The 17,166-nt window shown below is 42.6% G+C and overlaps 1 protein-coding gene across 1 annotated transcript in view; it reads right to left on the bottom strand.

Moving 5' to 3' along the window:
* LOC142265972 (plasma membrane calcium-transporting ATPase 4-like) overlaps window positions 1-17,166 on the bottom strand; it is a 116,690-nt gene that overhangs the window by 39,297 nt on the left and 60,227 nt on the right. The window contains exons 13-17 of the mRNA XM_075332295.1: window positions 10,838-10,925; window positions 9,911-10,017; window positions 9,571-9,762; window positions 6,943-7,156; window positions 3,957-4,168 (exon numbers count right to left, since the gene is read on the bottom strand). Coding sequence (XP_075188410.1) covers window positions 3,957-4,168; window positions 6,943-7,156; window positions 9,571-9,762; window positions 9,911-10,017; window positions 10,838-10,925 — 813 coding nt within the window. The remainder of the gene's footprint in view (window positions 1-3,956; window positions 4,169-6,942; window positions 7,157-9,570; window positions 9,763-9,910; window positions 10,018-10,837; window positions 10,926-17,166) is intronic.

The raw sequence follows: 17,166 nt of genomic DNA, 5'->3' as shown, positions 1-17,166 counted from the left end.
CGTTTTTCTTGCGGGTTTGGTGCGGTTTTTTACCGCAGGTGCGGTAATCTTCAACTCCCAGACGTTTCTCAAGAAATTTTCTTGAGAAAAATCACTTTTCTAGTGCGCACATAGCCTAAGAAGCTTTGTGTCTTGTCAATATGCATTTTAACAATTCTCAGTCTCTCTTTGCTTTCAACAGTGGTTTCCCCTTTGGTTGTCTTCCAAGAAGTCCACTTTGAACAAAAGTGCAACGAATGGTGCAGTCTGACACTGATGTACCTTTACCTTGAAGTTCACCTCTAATCTCTTTCGAAGTTGTTCTTGGTTCTTTTACCATTTGTATTATTCGTCTCTTGAATTTGTCAGCAATTTTCTAATTGTGGCAAAGTCCACTGAGTTGGCTATTGTCTCAGGCCTTAAAAGTGAAGGTGCCGCAATTTTTTTTGTATTAAAAATTATTGAATATATAATCAATTGTTTTTAATACAAAATTAAATACACTAACTTAACAGTCTTTTTTTAAATTACATTTTTTTTCCAGCCTCTGAGGGCTTCCATTTGCCGGTTATAACGAGACTTCTAGACCTCAAATATGGCAGCCCCTGTATACAGAAAACTTGGGTCGCCACTTGACCCTACCTCAAAAGGTCACAGCTCTGGGAGGAGATTGGCACCATTTTTGTGCAGCCCGCAGCTACTCTGCTGTGCGTGCCCAGTGCTCAGTACGTGTGGTGATTGGAAGAGCTGGAACACCATTGTGACAGGAGGAGGTTACGGTGTGTAAGGCTGACAGGAGAAGATGAGGGCAACGGAGGTCCGGGTTGAGTATCTGTGGCAATGGTAAGTGGTGATCGCAGCCTGAGATCACGAGTGCAGTACACTGTACAGCCTCTGCAGGAGGATGCACCTCACATGTGATACGTGTCTCTGGGGAGTATCCAATGCCCACCATCTGTGATACCCCCCATAGCCATGGATATAATGCCGATAATGTGTGAAACACCACCTTATGGTCATGTATCTAATGCTCACTATCTGTGATACTCCCAGAGCCATGTATCTAATGCCGATCATATGCGATACCTCCAGAGCCATATAGCTAATGCTCACCATCTGTGATACCCTCCATATCCATGAATCGAATACTCATCATGCGGGATACCCCTCAGAGACATGTATCAAATACTGATCATGTGTGATACACCCTGTATACACCATGTATCTAATGATACACCATGTATCTAATGGAGATGATGTGCAATATCCCCCTGAGCCATGTATCTAATGCCAATCATGTGTGATACACCCTCAGAGCCATGTTTCTAATGCTGATCATGGTGACAATGTGGGGCCATTATACTGTACACAGCACTATGAGGGGTCATTATACTGTACACAGCACTAGGTGGAACCATTATAAAGTATTGAGCACTATGTGGGGGCATTATACTGTATGGTGCACTATGTGGGGCACATTATACTGTAAGGTACACTATGTGGGGTGCTTATATTGAATGAAGCACTATCTGGGGCCCATTGTACTATATCCAGTACAATGCCCTGTATCTAATTTCAGCATTTGTTACTCTAATTATATCTATCTCCATCTTATAATACACCGAGCAGCATAAACTAACAGAATCAATGCTGCCAGCTGTCCTCTGTGACAGTCTACTTGTCAGTATCACTTTGCAGTCACCAACAAAATGGCTCCGCACTGTGATCATATACTTCATCCTCCTTTATCCTTTTGTAAACATCACACACATGTGAGCAGATCTAGCCCACATTTACTGCAGTTGTAACATGAGCTAGCAGTACACTAGATTTTCATGGCAAATTTCAGTAGCTACTCTCCTAGTGTTTAAAAGTGGAAAATATCAAACTTTTTTAAAATTATTTCTCACATTTTACTCCATTAAAATATAGATTTATTTTTTTTAAATGAAAACATTAATACTTTCCATTTTTCAACAGCACCTTCCTTTTAAACTTCTGAATTGTGTGTGCAACTGTAGTAACAGGAACATCAAGCTTTTTGGAAATGGTCTTATTGCATTTATCTGTAGCATGTTTCTCTATAATTTTCTATCTAACCTCCTGAGACAACTCTCTCTTTAGTAAATGTTCATTGTAGTAAACACCATGATACTAAATAGCACAGTGATAATTTTTCACCCTCTAAATAGGCAGAATGACGGATTACAAGTTTGTTGACACATGTGAATTACAGGACACATCTTATTATCACATGTCCCATGGTCAAATTATGGTACATTTTTTCTACGGGTACCATCATTTTTGTCCAGGTCATTTTCATTTTTTTTTTCTGTTTAATACAATTCAAAAGCAATGTCTGAATTGATACATTGATATTCAGTGAACTTAAACTAAAATTTACTTTTGTTTAGATCATGTTATTTCAGTGACTATTGTGGGTTATTCTCTGCTTAGAAGGGATTTAACAGATGCCAGGATATTATAAGACATAGTGGCCAAAGTTAAAATTACAAAAGGTCATATTTATTTTATATAAGTTCCAATATGCAAAAAAAATAAAATAATATACGTTTACTCTTTGTCTGCTAAGGAAGTCAGGTTATATATCCTTGCAAGGCGGAATATTAGCAGCCAAGAACAGAAGAGACATGACCTTGGAAAGAAAGTTAAAATTCTACAATAAAATAATCTGCAACCTAGGGCTTGTTCTGAAGTTCAGACTTCTAAGTGTTGTTTCTCAGGTTACATCTCAATTAGAGATGCAATCCAAGTCTTGTTTTAAAGATCACATTCCTTGATGGCAAGTTTTTAGACACCAATGTATATTTTTTACATTTATAAAAATAATTCCTGTAAGTCAAAAAGTTACATGAAGGTGGATATGGCTGTCAACTGCAGAGTTAGGCAGGCTTTACACGCTGCGACATCGCTAGTGATTGCTAGTGAAGTCGAGTGCGATAGCACCCGCCCCCGTCGTGGATGCGATATTTGGTGATTACTGCCGTAACGAACATTATCGCTACGGCAGCTTCACACGCACATACCTGGTCGGTGACGTCGCTGTGACCACCAAACAATCCCTCCTTCAAGGGGGAGGTGCGTTCGGCGTCACAGCGACGTCACTAAGCGGCCGGTCAATAGAAGCGGAGGGGCGGAGATGAGCGGGACGTAAACATCCCGCCCACCTCCTTCCTTCCGCATTGTCGGTGGACGCAGGTAAGGAGAGGTTTGTCGTTCCTGCGGTTTCACACGCAGCGATGTGTGCTGCCGCAGGAACGACGAACAACATTGTACCGGCAGCAGCAGCGACATTATGAAAAGGAGCGACGTGTCACCGATCAACGATTTTTGACGTTTTTGCGATCGGTGATCGTCGCTACTAGGGTTTACACTCTGCGATGTCGGTAACGACGTGACCCCGACGACATATCGTTACCGATGTCGCAACGTGTAAAGCCCGCCTTAGGTTGCCTAGTTTCAGCAAATATATAGGATGTAAATTGTCTTTTAAAGTTTGCAATGCCTGAATTTTATAGGTTTCTAGTGCAATAAAATCTTTATAACAGACTTTTAACCTTTATAGTTCTGGTGAAGCCCAATTTGATGCAAAAAACTACATAAAAAGATGTATGCTTATATAAAGTGCCAAATGCTGTTTTGACATTATGCCAGGTGTCCATTTTTAGAAAATATATGGGTATAAAGGCGCAATGTGATTTTGATATTTTCTTTATACAGGTCAATGGTATAAAATGTTCTAGCTAGCAGAGGTGCAAAATATAAACCCCTCCCCTGCCCATCCCCACCCCGCAAAAAAAAAAAATAAAATCCCTCTGTCAGCAAAGCTAACTTGACTGTCAGTGTATAAGATGATCATAGAATACAATAAATAGAATAATAAATAAGTTTTAAAATACCAAAATTAGAATTTAAGGGTGTAAAAATGTGTTCTAATGGATTTGAGACTCAAATACCTGTGCTGCAAAAGTCCCCACAACAACTGCACAAAAGATGGGGTTTCGGAAGATATTCTCAAAAACATTACGTTCTCCGTGGATTTTTCGGGCGTTGATCTCATTAAAAAGTTGCATCATAACAAATGTGTTGAATACAATAGTGTAATGTTCTGAGGGAGGGGAATGCAGAGGTGAATTTCTTCCGCTGTCAATGTCAAAAAATGTCTCTCCTGTAAAAAAGGGGAAAAAAAAAAAAGGGAAATTTCATTGACTAAGTTTGTTACAATAATATTGGGTACTAGAGAATGCATATACCCCAATAAATATATAAAACAATCAACAATGAATGAAGCGTCAGTAAGGCTAATCTCATCAGTACATTTTCAATAAGTGGTGGAATTATTCTGTCTGATTCTTCCCATGTTTAGTTAACCGAATGTGCAATTCTTTCCCAATTTGTATATATTCAATTTGGTTCATGAACGAATATGACCAACAGAGGATGCTGCTAACAATTGCTGCTTTTGGGAAATCATGGTGGTTAAAAACTTAAAAGATAGACTAACTTGTACATTTTTTACATTAATTTGAAGAAAAAAAGTTGAAGAGTTATGTCCACTGCCCAATTAAATCCTGTTTTTACAAGCTAATCCGCCCGATCTTAAAATTTGCAGTGTTTATTTTCATTTAGTGCTAATAAATCTATCTTTTTAACTCTATTACAGTAAAATGAAAGCGGTTAAGCTAATTATAATACTTTACTTCTTTAACCAAGGTAAATGCCAATGAGCATGAGAACAGTTTTCTTTGAAATGCCTTCTCTGGAATGCTTCTAAAATCTATTGTCAGATCATATGCAAAAGAAGGAGGCACTTATCAGAGTTAGGGACGAGCAGAAGTGCTCCTTAGGTCACATAAAAGGGTTGTCCTGTCTAAACTTATAAGTCTACAGTATCGCTATGTGACTGCAGACTTGTTAATCCTCACACTGCATGCAATGTGAAGATTCTCCAGTGTTGGATGCGGGAATGGCAGTCACATGGCTGCAAGTATGTGATGTATAGACTCCCACCCAGAATCTGTCTATGGGGGCACGGTCTTGCTCAATGCAAGTGTACTGAGTGAGGCTGCGCCCCTAAAGACGGATTCTGTCTCTGAGCATGCACATCACATACTTGTAGCCATGTGACTGTCATTCGCGGATGTGACACCGGAGAATCTTCACATCGCACTGTGCATGCAGCGTGAGGATTAACAAGTCTCCAGACACATAGAGATACTGTAGACTTGTCATTTTAGACTGGAAAACCCCTTTAAACCTACCAGACGTTTGTGAGCCATTTGAAGGTATACTCATTCATATTTCGGCCAAAAATTGTTGAATATTGAATATTATCTATATCAAATAAAATATGGTGTTTACTTTTTTCATGTAGGTTAAAACATACTATTTATTCATCTAGAGTACATGGGGGTTAAAGAAGTTTCACGAGAAAAAAAAAAAAAGGGAAATGTCTATAAATGTAGTTAGAAATGTATTTATAATCCGGAAATCACAATTGTTTTGTCTATAGAGGTCACCACTATAAAAATACGATGGCTGCCATCCTGATACACTGACAGATACCCGTCCTTGAATGTTACTACAGGGGGCTGTGAGCATGTGTTCCACTGCTATGACCAGGAGACTCCTGTACCATGTAATGTACCATCATTCAGATAGACAAGGTGGACAGACGTCTGAGTGACCACATCTTACAGCACTCCTTGTATCTCCTGTAGTATTAGAGCAGCAAATCTTCCAACATATGACGAGATTGGGGGTGTGGGGGGGGATGCTTCCTATTGCCCATGCTCACAGGAACCTGTCCTCACATAATAGGACAGGTATCCATCAGTGCAACATTTTAATTTTATAGTGAGGACCTCACTAAACAAAAACATTTGTGATTTGTTAATTATATATATTTTGAAAGTTTATAGTTTCCAGCTGGATTAAACTATAAAACATTACAATTTAGTGCCTTTTAATTTATTTGCTTGAGATATATGCATGTACATTATTTTTTGTGATATATTGGTGGAATTTTAATCCTAATGTTTTGTAATGGGTGATGTTAACTCTGTGTGCTGTTTCCAGTGGTTGACTTAGAGATGGACAGATCGATTCATGGGTCACTGGACAGAAGGCTCACAAATCTCTAACATTTCTGGATACCTAGAGTAGCTTTTGATTATCCAGGCTGGTGTGAAGTCATTGTTATGACATGACATCGTTGTGGCATGACATTGTACCAGCCTGCCATCCAGCAGCCATAGAAATCTGACCTAGGGCTAAAGTCCTGTGAATCAATTTGCCCATCTCTAGTTGACATGTATTTTTATACTCCGCTACCAGGACATGCAAGCCAAGCCAAGAGATCAGACCATCTGCTATGACATATTTAATATGGAAACAAAAATATTTTAAGTTATGTCCTGGGTTATAGATAACCACTTCTTGATTAGAAGATTTCATCTCTCTGAAATCTAATGTTTCCCTTCCTCCTACAGATTGCCTTCCAGCGGAGATATGGCCAGAAAATGCTGAGGGTGAGCTGACTTTTAGTCTTTGTATGGTTTGAGAGCGAGCACTAAATTTTACAAATCTTTTCCCGTTAAATGATGTATTATTAGAACAGATAGCAGGTGCATGGTGTGGGCTCAGAAGTTGAGCCTATTTCGCACTGGGCAGATGCGTTTCACACCTGGCATCTACATTAAACAGCAGCAATCAGAGCTACAAGGTTCAGATTCAAAGGCTTGGAAACAATACAAAAACTATATAAGAATGATGTATAGTGACCAAACTAGAATAACACGTGGCTGGAAACCAAACAAGTAAATAAATTACCCTACTATTTATATAATCTTTGCCAGGAGGACTAGATGTACAAGCCAAATGTAACAGACAGAAGTCCATAAAAAAATAGATCAATATATTCAAAAGGGGAACAATCCTGACCTGCAAAGAGCAGAGTGAAGATGATAGTCAACTGATACACAGCATGTCCCAAAATATTTTTCATCATAGTACGTGAGATGAGTGGCTTGTTGCGACCATATGGTTTACGGAGAAGTAGTGATTCTGTGGGAGGCTCGGTGGCAAGTGCAAGGGAGGCAAAGGTATCCATGATCAAATTGACCCAAAGCATCTGCACAGCTTTTAATGGAGAATCCTGCAAAAAAAAAAAAAATGCAATTGAAAACAGTTAATCCAGGAAAGATTAAAAATGTGGTGCAACTAATGAACAATGCAGGGGAGTAGGATGGGGTTTAGGGTGTGCAAAAGAAAGCATGATAGAAATGTGTACATCAGGATTATAATTTTGGAGGAAGACTTGCCAATAATTGGCCAACGAACATTAAAGGGAACCTGTCAGGTGCAATGAGCACCCAGGACCACGAGCAGTTCTGGGTACATATTTCTAATCTCTGCCTAACTGTCCCTGTATACACTAGCATAGATAAAGAGATCTATAGAAAAAGTATTTCTAAAGATCTTATATCGTATGCTAATGAGCGAGGGGACTAGTCCACTGGGCGTTAGTTCCCCGGCCAGTTGCCCCGCATTAGCATTTTAGTACGCCCCTGTGGGTGTACTAACATGCTAATGAATACACAGCGTCACAGGATGATCTCACTCACCTCTCCACTGCTGTTGCATCAGACGCTGAATTTCGGCTCAGTGGGCATGACCCCGGAGTTTGGGTCATGTGCACTATGAAGCCGGGTGTACGTGTCCTGGCATCAAACTGAAGTAGTGCGCATGACCGAAACTCCGGGGTCATGTGCACTGAGCCGAAATCCAGCGTTGGGACGCGATGGCGGCGGAGAGGTGAGTGAGATCATCCTGAGATGCTGTTTATGACATAAGAATGTGACGGCTAGGAGTCACAGTGCTGACACTGCAGGAAGGGCAAGTATGAAGTTTATTTTATTTTGCTCAACGAAGCAATTAAAAAGGGGTTCCCCAGTAGTGGGCAATTCAAGGTCTTAAAGGAGATTTCACTGTTGCTGCAGTCCCAGTGTTGTGACTAGAAAGGCGATGTCACATTAATAGTGAGTGTCACCGCTGAACTCACCATTAATTTAGCCACAGAGCTCAGTGATTGACAACACTGGGACCGCAGCAATGGATGGCAGCCGGCACAGGACTGAAGGGGGTAAGGCACCTCATAAGTTTATTCAACCCCTTCACCCCTGGGCGATTTTCCATTTTTCCATTTTTTTTTCCTCCCCTTCCTCCGAAAGCCATAACTTTTATATTTTTCTGTCAATCTTGCCAGATGAGGGCTTGCTTTTTGCTGGACGTGTTGTACTTTTGGATGAAAACATTAGTTTTACCATATAGTGTACTGGAAAACGGCAACAAAATTCCAGAAAAAATAGCAAAAAAAGTGAGTCTGATTGATTGTTTGTGGGATATATTATTCACCATGTTTACTGTATCTTAAAACTGATGTGCCATTGTGATGCCTCAGATCGATATGAGTTCATAGACACCAAACATGTATAGGTCTACTTTTATCTAAGGAGTTACAAATAATTCATAAGTTTGTCCAAAAAAGGGTGCACTTTTTGCGTCATTTTCCACAATCCGTAGCGTTGTCATTTTTTGGGATGTATGGCTCAATGACCACTTATTTTTTACAACTTGAGCTGATGTTTTTAACAGTACCATTTTTGCGCAGATGCTACATTTTGATCACCTGTTATCACATCTTGTGCAAAATATGCAGAGACCAAAAACATAATTTTGTAGTTTGGATTTTTTTTTTTTTTTTGCCGCTACGCCGTTTACTGATCAGATTAACTGATTTCATAGTTTATAGATTGGGCATTTCTGAAAGCGGCGATACCAAATGTGTGTATAGATTTTATTTTTTTAACCCTTTAATTTTTAAATGGGCCGAATGGGGGGTGATTTGAACTTTTAGGTTTTTTATTTTTTCATTTTTTAAAACTTTTTTTTATTTTACTAGTCCCCTTAGGGGATTATAAGGATCAGCAGTCTGATCACTTGTTCCTTTCTGTAGATCACAGCTGCACAGCTGAGATCTGCAGAAAAGCTGCTTTACTCTCATACACGGTGCTCTGCCGGGTGTAAGAGGAAGTGACTCATGATAGCTACAGAAGTCATCACATGACCATGTGCTACCATGACAACCATCGGATCCACGGGATCACGTCACATGACTTCCGATGGCGCCAGGTAAGTGAATGCATATCGCGGCGTGCTCTTTCCTCTCACTGTCATATTTTGACAGTGAGAGGCAAGTGGGTTGACAGGTGCAATAGGGTCCCGGACCCACTCGTACCTGATAGCCACACATGTCAGCTGTTCAAATCAGCTGACATGTGCAGGCATCGCAGCCAGCGGGGATTAACCTGACACGATCCATAATGTACCCAGAACGTCATGTGTCGTGAAGAGCTTCACACACTTTGGGAACCACTTTACTGAAAAAGGAATTCCACCTTTAATTACCTAGAAGATCTACAATTTTGGTTCCAAAAAGTTCAAATCACTTTGACATTAAGAAATAGTAATTTAGACATCTGATGATGAAAGAAATAAACACATTCTTACTTGAGTGATGCAGGCTCCAGTGAAAGCAACAATGACAGCAACCACATTAACAGTGAGCTGGAACTGAAGGAACTTGGAGATGCTATCATATACGTTACGTCCCCACATAACTGCTTTTACAATACTGGTAAAGTTATCATCTGTGAGGATAATGTCTGATGCTTCCTTTGCCACATCTGTACCAGCTATACCCTATAAAAGAGAATACATATCGAGTCTTGACCTATTATTTTTCAGAATGTGGACGTTCATGATTTGAGCTACTACAGGAACAGAGAAGAGAGAATTGTTTTTGCAAAGCAATAACATCTATGCATTTTAATTTACTATTAATATGTACCATGGCAAATCCCACGTCTGCTTTCTTTAATGCTGGTCCATCATTAGTTCCATCCCCGGTGACGGCTACCACTTGTCTCCGTTCAGCCACTGTGCTGTCAATGATACCTAGAATAGATATACAATTGAAAACCTTTTAGAGAATTAGAACTCAAGCAGAATAGGAATGGAGAGGTGTAATGTCTTTTTAGAAGCTACACTGTTAAAGAGAACATCTCACCAGGATTTTCCCTTATAAGCTGCAGCCACTACCAGTAAACCCTTATACACAGCATTCCGGAATACTGTATATAAGTGCCCAGGACCCACTGTATAATGTAAAAAAAGAACTTTATTATACTCTCCTAGAAGGCGGTCGGGTCTGATAGGCGTCGCTGCTCTCAGTCCGATGCCTCCTCTATCTTGTGCAGTCGCCGTCCTCCTTCCCAGTCCCGTGTGGATGACGCTTCCTATGTCATATACACAGAGGCCGCCATTGTGCTCCTGCACATGTGTACTTTGATTTGCCCTACTGAGGGCAGATGATCAAAGTACTGTAATGTGCAGGCACAAGGAAAGTTGAAAGACCGCCTGCGCATTACAATACTATGATCTGCCAGGGTAGCAGGGCAGATCAAAGTGCGCATGTGCAGGAGCACAAAGGCGGCCTCTGTGCTTGGTTGACGTAGGATGCGTCATCCAAACAGGGCTGGGTAGGAGGACGGCGATGGACGGAAGAGAGGAGGCACCAGACCCGAAAGCAGTAGCACCCACTGGACCTGAACACCCCCTAGAGGAGTATAATAAAGGTCTTTTTTACATTATACAGAGCGGGCACGTATATACAGTATTCTAGAATGCTGTATGTAAAAGCTCACTGGTGGTGGACGCAGCTTATAAGAGAAAATCCTGGTGAGAGGTTCTCTTTAAAGCCGGCTGCATTTCCTACCTTTCACTAGTGTGTGCTTATCTGTGGGAGATGATCGTGCCAGCACTCGAAGCCTTGGCCAAACTTTGTCCAGCTTTTCTTGCTCTACCTGAGAATAGTACAACAAAGAGTTACAGAACAATAGCAAAAATAAGCCAATAATCTCTTCAGAGTAAATTGGGCGCCTCCTTGTCTGTATGAAAACTGAAAGCAGGTGACGCTCATGTGCAGCCTCGTAAGAGACCAATATTGAGGTAGTAGTGTCATTGTACGCTAAGGGAGAGAGACATTTTCTGGGTTCATATACACCCTCTATAGGTGTAAACACAAAATCCTAACATCCCAGGCCTAAAGAGAAGTTGTAATGCAATGGGATCATGAGTATTGCTAGACGGCGATGTGCACAGATTGCCAGCCTGCTGTACTGCATGCATCAATGTGCAGCATGAACACATTAACCCCCACTTCATGGCAGAAACTGCACAACAGAAATTATAGCCACTTTTGCCTGATGGACAAAACAGTGAATTATCTCTGCTTATATACACCATAGGATACAAAGCCATAATTTAGTAAACAATTAACCCTTTCACTGTCAGAGATGGTTTTTTGTTTGTTTTGCCTCTTTACGGTCTTCAATGGGTAGGATAACTAACATGCTCATTTTATACTTTGGGTTATTATGGATACAATGATACAAAACATGTATATATTATTTATTGGTACCATTTTGGAGTTCATGAATCTATTTGATTGCTTCTTATACAAATTAAAAAAAAAAAACACAAAAAAAACCAAACAACTAAAAAGTCATAAGTAATCCTGGCTCTTTTTAGGGCATTTACATGGTGGAATAAATAGCTAATTTTATACAGTGGACTGTTATCAACACTGTGATACCACATATACCGTAGTACAGCTATACTTCATTACTGTAAGGATGCAACCGGCAATGTGGCAGATGGCCGGTATGTGTCACAGAGGTGGAAACCCTCTGCGATCTGAACGTGGAATGTTTCTCTGGAACTTGTAGTTCCATGAGGATTGTTGTACACATTCAGGGCTGGGTTCATGGGATGGTCAGAAGTGATGGGCGGGACTGACCATCCACATACCTCCCATACGTACGTGTGTCTCATGGGATTTAATGGAGTTGTCGTTTGTCACATGATCTCTGTGTGCTGGTGGGAGCCATCTTGGTTGGAGCACATGTGCAGGAGATCCTGTGCATACAGAGCTAGCGAGGCCTCTGAAATGTCAGGGAGCTGCAGAATCCACTGAGGCTTTGAGGAATTGGAACGTGTACAAGGGCCGGGATGGTGAGCCCAGTGTGCGAGTCTCCCTGGACTGGATGGAGGCAGACTGACAGCCTGCAAACCTACTGGCAGGTAACACCCCAGAAAGGGGGACTTTACTGGCTGATACCAGAGAATGAACTGTATGAACAATCGGCAGTTTAAACAGACAGTGAGACGTTGTCCTGCGGGAAAGTGGCTGTGGCCCATTACACTGCGTGGTTTATGAGGATGTGAATAAATCACCGAGATTTTTAAGTGACAAAGTGCTCGTGTGTGTCTTGATCCCGCTGCCAGACGTGTGCCCCAAGATGTTCAGGGTCCAGGTTGTCACATTACTTTCTCACAATTAAAATCCTAATAAAAACAAACATTTTTCTGTGTCGCCATATTCGAAGAGCCATAATTATTTTTTTTTCTGGTGACGAGAGTGGGTTTGATTTTTTGCAGAAGAACCTAATTTTAATTGATAAAATTTTTGGGCTTGTGACTTTGATTGCTTTTATTTAAATATTTTCTACATTAAGGGACCAAAAAAACAGCAGTGCTGTTTTTTTCTTTTTAAAATGATGTTGACGAGAAAGATAAGTGGCAAAGTAGACTTCGAATTTAGGTTGTTACAGATGCAATGATGACAACATTACATATATGTGTAGGGTATTATTTACATTTGCTACAAGATTTTTTTTCTTTTTCTAAAATTAACTATACTGGTGTGATTCATGAAAGTGAGTGCTACACAGGGGACAGGAGGATCTCTCTCACTCTCACTCTCTCTCACTCCCTCCCTGCTTCCCTCTCCTTCACACTGGAGAGATATGTTTTTGCAGTCTGCATTTCAGCCTGGGTCGCAGACCAGAATTGCTGCTGTAGTTGGGAAAAGGCTGTGGTAATTATTGAGCCCGTTAATGATCGCTGATACCTCCTTTTATGGTCTTGATCTTTTACGGCACTGACGTTTTACAGAAGTGCACCCCGATAGATTAGAATTATTAGAAGAAAAACACACAATTAGTGTGTTATCTGCTTTGTACTATTAGGCTATGTGCCCACGCTGTGGAAAATGCGCGGAATTTGCCGCAGATTTTTCAAAAATCTGCAGCACAGCTACTCCCCAGCCATTTATATGGCATTTGGGAACTGCTGTGCCCACGCTGCGGATTTTTCCGCAGCGAAAATAATGCGGATTTTCCTGCGGAAAAATCAGCAGCATGTCAATTATTCCTGCAGATTTCTCCGCAGGGTCCCATATACTTACCTGCCTCACCGGAGTCACTTTCTCCGTCCGGTGTACAGCAGCGCGGTGGATCCAGGTATAGGAAGGAAGAGGTGGGCGGGGCCTGCACGAGCTCCGGTCATGTGACAGCCGGAGCTAGTTCAGACCCGCCCACCTTCTCCTGCAGACGCTGACAGAGTGACCCGGCCGCCGGAAAGCGAGGTGCTGCATGATGGAGGTGAGTATGAACTCCCGATCACTGCAGCACATGTTCTGCATTGAGGATGCAGTGCCGAAGCCATGGTACTGTATCCTCAATGCAGAATGCCTGCACCATATCCGCAGGACATTCCGGGGCATGGAAACAGACAAAAGTTGTGGTGCGGTTTCCTGGGAGCTCCTGCGGAATGTCCTGCGGATATATCCGCAGGACACTGTCCCCGTGGGCACATAGCCTTATAGTACAGACTGCGGCCTGTTTAAACCCCTAAATGCTGTTGCCAATCATATCAGTGGCATCCAAATAGTTAACAGAAGCAGAGGGTCCACTCTTTCGCAAACAAGTACACAGCAATTGCAAATTCCCAGAGTTTTGATTTTTTTTAAAACTTGTTTTAATGAAAACTGTTACACAACAATAATAAATGTATTCAAAAGACTTCAGTAGTAGGAAGCAAAAGTACAATATCCATTGTTCTTAAAAAGGTATAGCATAACACAAAAGTGAGTACACGTCTCATATTTTTGTCAATATGTTATTATATCTTTTCATGGGACAACACTGAAGATATGACACTTTGCTACAATGTACAATAGTCAGTGTACAGCTTGTATAACAGGGTAAATTTGGTGCCCTCTAAATAACTCAACACACAGCCATTAATGTCTAAACCGCTGGCAACAAATGTGAGTACATCCTTAGGTGAAAATGGCCAAATTGTTCCCAACTAACCATGAATGATGTCATGTGATTCATTAGTGTTAGGCTATGTGCACACGCTGTGTTTTTTTAACGCTGCGTTTTTGGCCACTAAAAAACGCACCCGCGGCAAAAAAAGCATGCGTTTTTACCGTGATTTGGTGCGTTTTTGGCTGCGTTTTGATCTCTGCGTTTTTCTGCGTTTTTCCAATACATTGCATGGGGGGAAAACGCAGAAAAACGCAGGAAAGAATTGACATGCCCATTTTTTTTTTAAGCTCAAAAACGCAGCTGAAAAAAAAAAGTTGTGTGCGGACAGCAAAAATGAAAACTCAGACTTTGCTGGGGAAGCAAAGTCATGCAGTTTTGAGGCCAAAAACACACCCAAAAAACGACGCAAAAAACGCACTGTGTGCACAGAGACTTACATGGTTTTGGTGTGAATGGGAAGCAGGTGTGTTAAATTAGGTGTTATCACTCACTGATACTGGTCACTAGAAGTTCAACATGCACCTCATTACAAAGAATTCTCTGAGGATCTGAAAAAAGAATTGTTGCACTGCATAAAGATGGCCTAGGCTGGGGGGCGTGGCCAGCAGGCAGCATGAGCGGTCGCATCTGAGAGCAGCTCCGCAGTCCAAAGCTGATATACGTTATTAATCCTGCCGAAATTGGTGCCTAAATACACCTCTGGATTACCTGTGGTGCGGTGAGCATTTGGATCGGTACCATGAGCAGAGGTCGCAGCGCAGCAGCGGCTGAGAAGCTGAAGAAGTTTGCCCGGGACCCCCAGCAAGATGGCGCCGGCAAGCAGGCAGAGCGGGAATCCAGCGAGGCGGAGGAGGAGGAGAGCATGGAGGCCGGATCCAAGGAATCGCAGGAGCTAACCTTACAGCAGGTTACGTCGCAGTTACTTGCAGCGATCCAGGATTCAAAGGTGTCGCTGACGGGTAAAATTGAGGAGGTTAAGATCGATGTGGGTCTCCTCCGGCTGGACTTGCAAAACCTGAGAGAGCGGGTAAAGGAGACCGAACAGCGGATCTCCACGCTGGAAGACGACGCAAGAGCGACGCCGGGCAGACTGTCCTCTCTGGAAAGCGCGGCAAACAACTGGGCGCAGAGGGCAGATGACCTGGAAAATCGCCTGCGTCGCAATAATTTGAGAATTCTGGGGATGCCGGAGAGGGCAGAAGGGAGTGACCCATGTAAGTTCATGGAAAAGTGGCTCTCCGAAACTTTCCCTGATGCGACGCTGTCAGCGGCATTCGCTATAGAAAGAGCTCACCGGGTACCGGCCAGGCCTCCTCCTCCGGGAGCGCAGCCTAGACCTCTCCTGGCCCGACTGTTGAGCAGCAGGGATAGAGATGCGATCCTTGGTGCGGCGCGGCGCAAGGGCCCGATCCTACACAACAACGCCACCATATTGATCTTCCCTGATTTCTCTGCGTCGCTCCAGAAAACGAGGGCTTCCTTCATTCAGGTGAAAAAACGTCTCAGAGAGCATCAAATTGCTTACTCCATGATCTTCCCAGCTCGTCTTAGAGTGGTTCATCAAGAGTGATCCCTGTTCTTTACTTCTCCTGTGGAAGCGGATGACTGGATCAACACATTGAAGAGGAAACGCTGATGCGTCACGGTCTTGGGCGCTGCCTGACGGGTCGCGGTTGTGATAGCGTCGCGGTTCTGATTCACTTATTTCATTCTCTTTGGAGCAAGGTCGGTGATGCGACTCCAATCCTTGGGACGTTGTGTTTGAAATCACTGTTGAGATCGCTTCAGGATCATCCTATGCAGGTACTCGGCGTCCCTCGATTCTGAAGGCGCGAAAGATTCTTGTTTGTTTCATCCCTCCTGGCATGTGAGTGGAGCGAGATCGCAATTGCGTTCGCGTCCTGATCTTATGGTCCCTGTCGGTTGAGATGCTGGTGATCTCATCTGGAGGCGCTGGTGCGCCTGTGGCCTTCCTGGAGGCATGTGAGTTTCCGGATGCGTCCATTATTGGTTTCCCATTGAACCGGCCTCCGGGTTTGGCCCTCGTCGAAGGCGGGTGGCCTGGGGCCGCGCCTGCGTATGGAACGGCTGCTGCGTTCTCCGGGATCTTTGCTTAGCCCAGCCTGTGCTCCGGATTACTCGTCGCTGATGGGACCGGACCTAGGTGACACCAGACGGGACATGGGTCAGACCGCTGTTGCGACGCTCTGAACTCCTTCATGCGATCTTGTTTTATCCTATACCTTTTTGGATCCAAATTGGAACTCTACTTTGGGCTCGCAGTATTTGGCAACGCACTTCAGTTCATAATGTTGTATTTTGCTCTATTAGTGCTATATTAAGTTCTGAGGTTACCATATGTAATAATGTTCTACAGTCTAAGATTTCCTGCCAATCCTTTTTCTATCTTCTTTACACTCCCACCTCTTCTCCCCCTCTAACCCCCTATCAGCTTATTCCTCATCCCTCTTCACCTCGCCCCCTTACTTCCTCATTGTTCTTTTCTCCTCTCCCTTCAGTCCCCCACTTTCTCTCCCTCTCATATCTCTATACTCCTTCTCTTGTCCCCGCTTTATCTTCTATTCTAATCTCCCCCCTTTCTCTCTCTTCTACCTTATTTCTCTTTCCCCCTTCTTACCATCTCTTTCCCCCCCCTTCCCCTCCTTTTTTTTTTTTTTTTCTCTTTTTCTTCTCCTCTTCTCTCTTCTTCTCTCTCCATCCTCTTCTTCTCTCTTTCTATTCTCTTCTCCCTCTCTCTCATTTCCTTCCCATCTATTCTTGGTCCCCTCACTTATGCACGATTAAAGGCTAAGCTGCAGGATAATTCATTTATTGGACTGCAGGAGAAGCTCAAGTCCTTGTTTGAGGACACCCCCATACCAAGTACACCATCTAGCCACGTTGGTTCACCCTAGTCGTTGCTAGGGAA

This window comes from Anomaloglossus baeobatrachus, unplaced genomic scaffold (genome assembly GCF_048569485.1).
Source record: "Anomaloglossus baeobatrachus isolate aAnoBae1 unplaced genomic scaffold, aAnoBae1.hap1 Scaffold_2803, whole genome shotgun sequence".
Lineage (NCBI taxonomy): Eukaryota > Metazoa > Chordata > Amphibia > Anura > Aromobatidae > Anomaloglossus > Anomaloglossus baeobatrachus.
This window is presented reverse-complemented; position numbering and strand designations above follow the sequence as displayed.